This window comes from Cucurbita maxima, unplaced genomic scaffold (genome assembly GCF_002738345.1).
Source record: "Cucurbita maxima cultivar Rimu unplaced genomic scaffold, Cmax_1.0 Cma_Scf00058, whole genome shotgun sequence".
NCBI lineage: Eukaryota > Viridiplantae > Streptophyta > Magnoliopsida > Cucurbitales > Cucurbitaceae > Cucurbita > Cucurbita maxima.
Genome location: NW_019272074.1, coordinates 405,822 through 409,919, shown reverse-complemented (window position 1 = coordinate 409,919; position 4,098 = coordinate 405,822). Strand labels below are relative to the sequence as shown.

At 34.1% G+C, this 4,098-nt stretch overlaps 1 protein-coding gene across 1 annotated transcript; it reads left to right on the top strand.

Annotated features, from left to right (window-relative positions):
- The first annotated feature begins 775 nt into the window (after window positions 1-775).
- On the top strand, window positions 776-2,146 carry LOC111471817 (cytochrome c oxidase subunit 6b-3-like). Its single transcript, XM_023117491.1, has 4 exons — window positions 776-998; window positions 1,580-1,680; window positions 1,762-1,843; window positions 1,922-2,146. The coding sequence occupies exons 1-4, from the start codon at window positions 807-809 to the stop codon at window positions 1,973-1,975; spliced, it is 429 nt and encodes a 142-aa protein (XP_022973259.1). The 5' UTR covers window positions 776-806; the 3' UTR covers window positions 1,976-2,146.
- The last annotated feature ends 1,952 nt before the right edge of the window (window positions 2,147-4,098 follow it).

Sequence of the window (4,098 nt, the reverse complement as noted above, 5' to 3'; positions counted from 1 at the left end):
TTTTTTTTTTTTTTTTTTTTTTTTTTTTTTTTTTTTTTTTTTTTTTTTTTTTTTTTTTTTTTTTTTTTTTTTTTTTTTTTTTTTTTGTGCAAATGCTCGAATTTGATGGGCCTGACATGCTTGGGCTCATGGGCACATGCGCTCGTGATTGATCAACCTATAACAAAGCTTCATAATTAACTAGGTACTTTGAAAAGTGTAATAGATTTTTTCTTACAATTTTGTGTTGACCAAATGGATAGATAGATTACTTAACCGAAATTTGATCGGGCGAACAAAAATAGGTTGCGAATGGTGGTCGTGATAGGTTTGAGGATCTTACACGACAAAGCGAACTCCTCTATCGTCTTGCATTTCCTCTAGTTGACCCCCTTGATCCATCGTACTAAATCGATCCCAGAAGAACAATTAGAGTCATATTCTATTTTTTCGGTCTATTTTGTTAATAATAATTTTTTTAAAAAAAATAAAAGATAAATTCCAAACAAATTTTAATTATTTTCTATCTATTTTTTAATTTTAATAATACAATAAAATATGTTTAAACCCAATTAAAATTATAATATTTAAAATTAGGAGGACCAAATTTTAAAAGAAAAAATTATGGGCCGACAAATGGGCCTTGAGAAGTAGGACACGTGCCTCGCACGTTGCAACGTGCATGGCTCCTCCGCCGCCACGCTCACCGAAGAGCACCAGAAACAGACCGACGCCGTCTCCTTAAGAGCTCAACGCCGATCCCATTATACATTGAATAAATAAATAAATAATCGAAAAAAAAAGGCAAAGCAATAACAAAGGTAATAATGTCGGCGCCTCAGCGACCCAGAGATATCAGCAAGGTGGCTCGAGGCGAGCAAGCCCCAAGGCCCGTTCACGAATACGGCACCGTTTCGAAGCCTCCGCCGCCTTCTTCCTCCTCCTCCGCTTCCTCCGCCCAGACCAACCTTGACGGTAACGGCAATCACCGCCACGGTGGCAAAGACGAATACGGTAAGGTCGGAAATTTTTTTAAAAGTAAATTAACGTTTAAATGTCTTAATATTTCTTATTAGATGAACAATATTCTCTACCATAATATGATATTATCCACTTTGATTATAAGCTCTCATGGCTTTACTGAATTTCTCAAACGCTTCACGCCCAATAAAATATATTTCTTAATTTTAAACATTAAAATTAATATTGTAATTGTGAATGTTTGATTAATCCACCACACCTAAATGGTGTGAAAGTTATCTTATTTATGAATTACAAGGATATGGAAATAGTAATAAATGGAAATAATAAAGATAGCAAATATTAAATATTTGTCTTATAATAAAATATCAAATATAATATATATGGTAAACTATAATTTATTACTAAATATTCTTAATCCTAATAGTAGTTTTTTAGGTGAGCAATGGAATCCAACATTAAAAAAAACAAAATTTATAATAATAGTATTTTAATTTTTTATAATTATGGAAGGGTATTAATAATTTTTTAAAAAATTTAAGAATATTTTTTAAATAATGATTTAAGTATTTATTATGTTTTTAAAAGTAAGTAATATTGTATAATGAGGGTGTAGTAGGTGGTGGTGGAAGAGGGAGTAGAGACGGCACCAAATGATATGCGGTTTCCTTTCACCAACCAAACACGGCACTGTTACACACGCTATTTGGAATACCATAGGTAAATTATAATTACTATATACTTCATTATTAATTCATAACCTTGTACCACGTTTAATTTATTTTAGTTTAATTGTTTCAGCTGCCTACAGAAGAAGGGGGAACACGTGCCTGAATGCGACAAGTTCGCCAAATATTACCGTTCTCTATGCCCCGCTCAATGGGTACCTCACATTTAAATTTTTTAAAATTATGTTCAACAATATTTTATTATCTATTTCATTTAGTTTTTGTTGTTGTAGATTGAGAAATGGAACGAGCAAAGGGAGCTTGGCATCTTCCCTGGTTCGATATAAAGTTGTTAAGGTTGTGTTTGAATAAAGAATGAATAGTACCAGTCGAAGCAGTTTATTCTCAAGAATTTACGTCCATACTTCTTTCCCAACTTAGGTTTTTAAGTAGTTTAGAGTAAGAAATGTAGCTCGATAAGCACGCACGTTCTACTGCTGAGTTAGTAGCACGTCAGGATTTGCAGAAATTTTATCCCTTTATTTCCTTTTTTCGCTTCCATGTTTAGAACGAATGCGCTCTTGGTTTGTAGTTAGGACGATAAAATTGTCGTTTTTATTTATAAATATCAAAAAGTGGCAATTAGTCGTGTAAGGGTTTAAAATTGGGTATCTAATAATCTCTCTTAGACTAGCATGAAGCATTCCTTCTATGGATATGTTGAAAATTTTGTACACAATCTTGGGTAAGATTTACCCACGTGGGTTCGGGTCTAATTTGGTCGGGCTGAACACGTAAACAGAAAAGAAAAGGCTTGCATGATATCATGACAAACATAAATATCGAAATTACGCGTCCGTACTAGCATAAAATAACGGAGAAATATTGTGATGCATAATGATATATAGAGATCTCCATGATTTTCAGTCATAGCATAATATTAATACCATCTTTTTCTCCTTTCATCCTCCATAATATATTACATATATGCATTATGTACTTAGCGGTCATCTCATCTCATTTCATTGCATTCCTTATGACGTAATGGATATCACATGCATATATATCATAGCATCATGTCATTACATAGAATACAATCACAAAACATAAATAATATGGTGCACGGCCACGGGCCATGCACCGTCATACATCATTTAGTTATCTAACTCCATCAGTAAGGTCACTTGTATGGTTGACCTTGACCGAAGTTTCTAATTACTCTGTAGCTACTTCAAGACTATACTTCACTGTTTAATTTCTACTATGTCAATCCATATCACATACTTAGGATCCATATCTTGGTCTAGCTAAACATGATGACTATATCTAATATAAGTTCTATAACTATCTAAAATTGAGCAAACAGGAATCTTACTGACCTTAATTGTCTTTAATAAGGTAAACATGACTTCAGGAGGGTTAGAAACTTAGGTAACGGTATAAAATTTGTATACCGAACCATCTAAGCCGAGAAGCTGAGCTAACCAAGCAGCCATGCAAGCAGATGTTGAGTGAAATTGAGCCGTGATTGGGGGAGATCACGCGTCGAGCACGTGCACAATCGAAGGAGAGGCGCGAGTTTTCGGGTCGACAATTGGATCAGGCCTCACGTGTTTGGTTATGGTTTGTGAGCAGTTGGACCGTTGGGGGCGTGGACCTCTGGGTTTTAGCTAAAGCGGGTTGGGGCATCTTCGAGGGCTATACCCGAGTTCGAATATTCTACCCGACTGCAACTACTCATCTTCTTCACCCAATAGGTACTAACAAACCCTTCGATTTGTGACACATTCTGCGTCTGATTCCACTACCAACGGTGACAATGAAACTTTTGGTTGTCTATTACGCCCACCACTACGTCGAGGTTAGAGGGGGAAGAGTTCACATCATTGGTGCCGGTGAGTTTTCCTCTCTCTCTCTCTCAAAATTTTTGACGAGATTTGAATTGCGATTTTTTGCGATGTTGAATTTTTTTTCAAGTCGTTACAAAAGCAAACCTCAGGATGTGTGAAGTTGATTTACATATGTATAAAAATTTTCGACAAAGATAATTTTTTGATTGTTCAACACAATAAAATGTAGGTGTTATAAATCATTATTGTTAGACGAACACGATTCTCTTCAATGGTATGAAGCTCTCATGACTTTACAGTGGGCTTCCCAAGAAAAAGTATTCCTTGATTATAAACACATGATCAATCCTTAAATTAGCGAGACCTTCATCCAACAATTATAACTTTAAAATACATGTAAATCAGATAATATCTTATTTGTTCGATGTTGACATCAATATATAATATATTTAATCAGTTAACGACATATTTGAAATGAATAAATTTAATAGAAATGGTTCGGTCAATTTAATAGTATTTTATTATTTTTCTCTGTTTCAGTGCATTCAAGTCCAATTATTTTAGACGAACCCATTATTTATATTGATTGCACCATTGTTCAAAAAAAAAAAAAAAAAAAA

Coding starts and splice junctions, on each gene's coding strand:
- LOC111471817 (XM_023117491.1), top strand. CDS start 807: ATGTCGGCGCCTCAGCGACCCAGAGATATCAGCAAGGTGGCTCGAGGC. Junction 999..1,579: donor GCAAAGACGAATACGGTAAG/GTCGGAAATTTT, acceptor AGGGTGTAGTAG/GTGGTGGTGGAAGAGGGAGT. Junction 1,844..1,921: donor CTCTATGCCCCGCTCAATGG/GTACCTCACATT, acceptor TTGTTGTTGTAG/ATTGAGAAATGGAACGAGCA.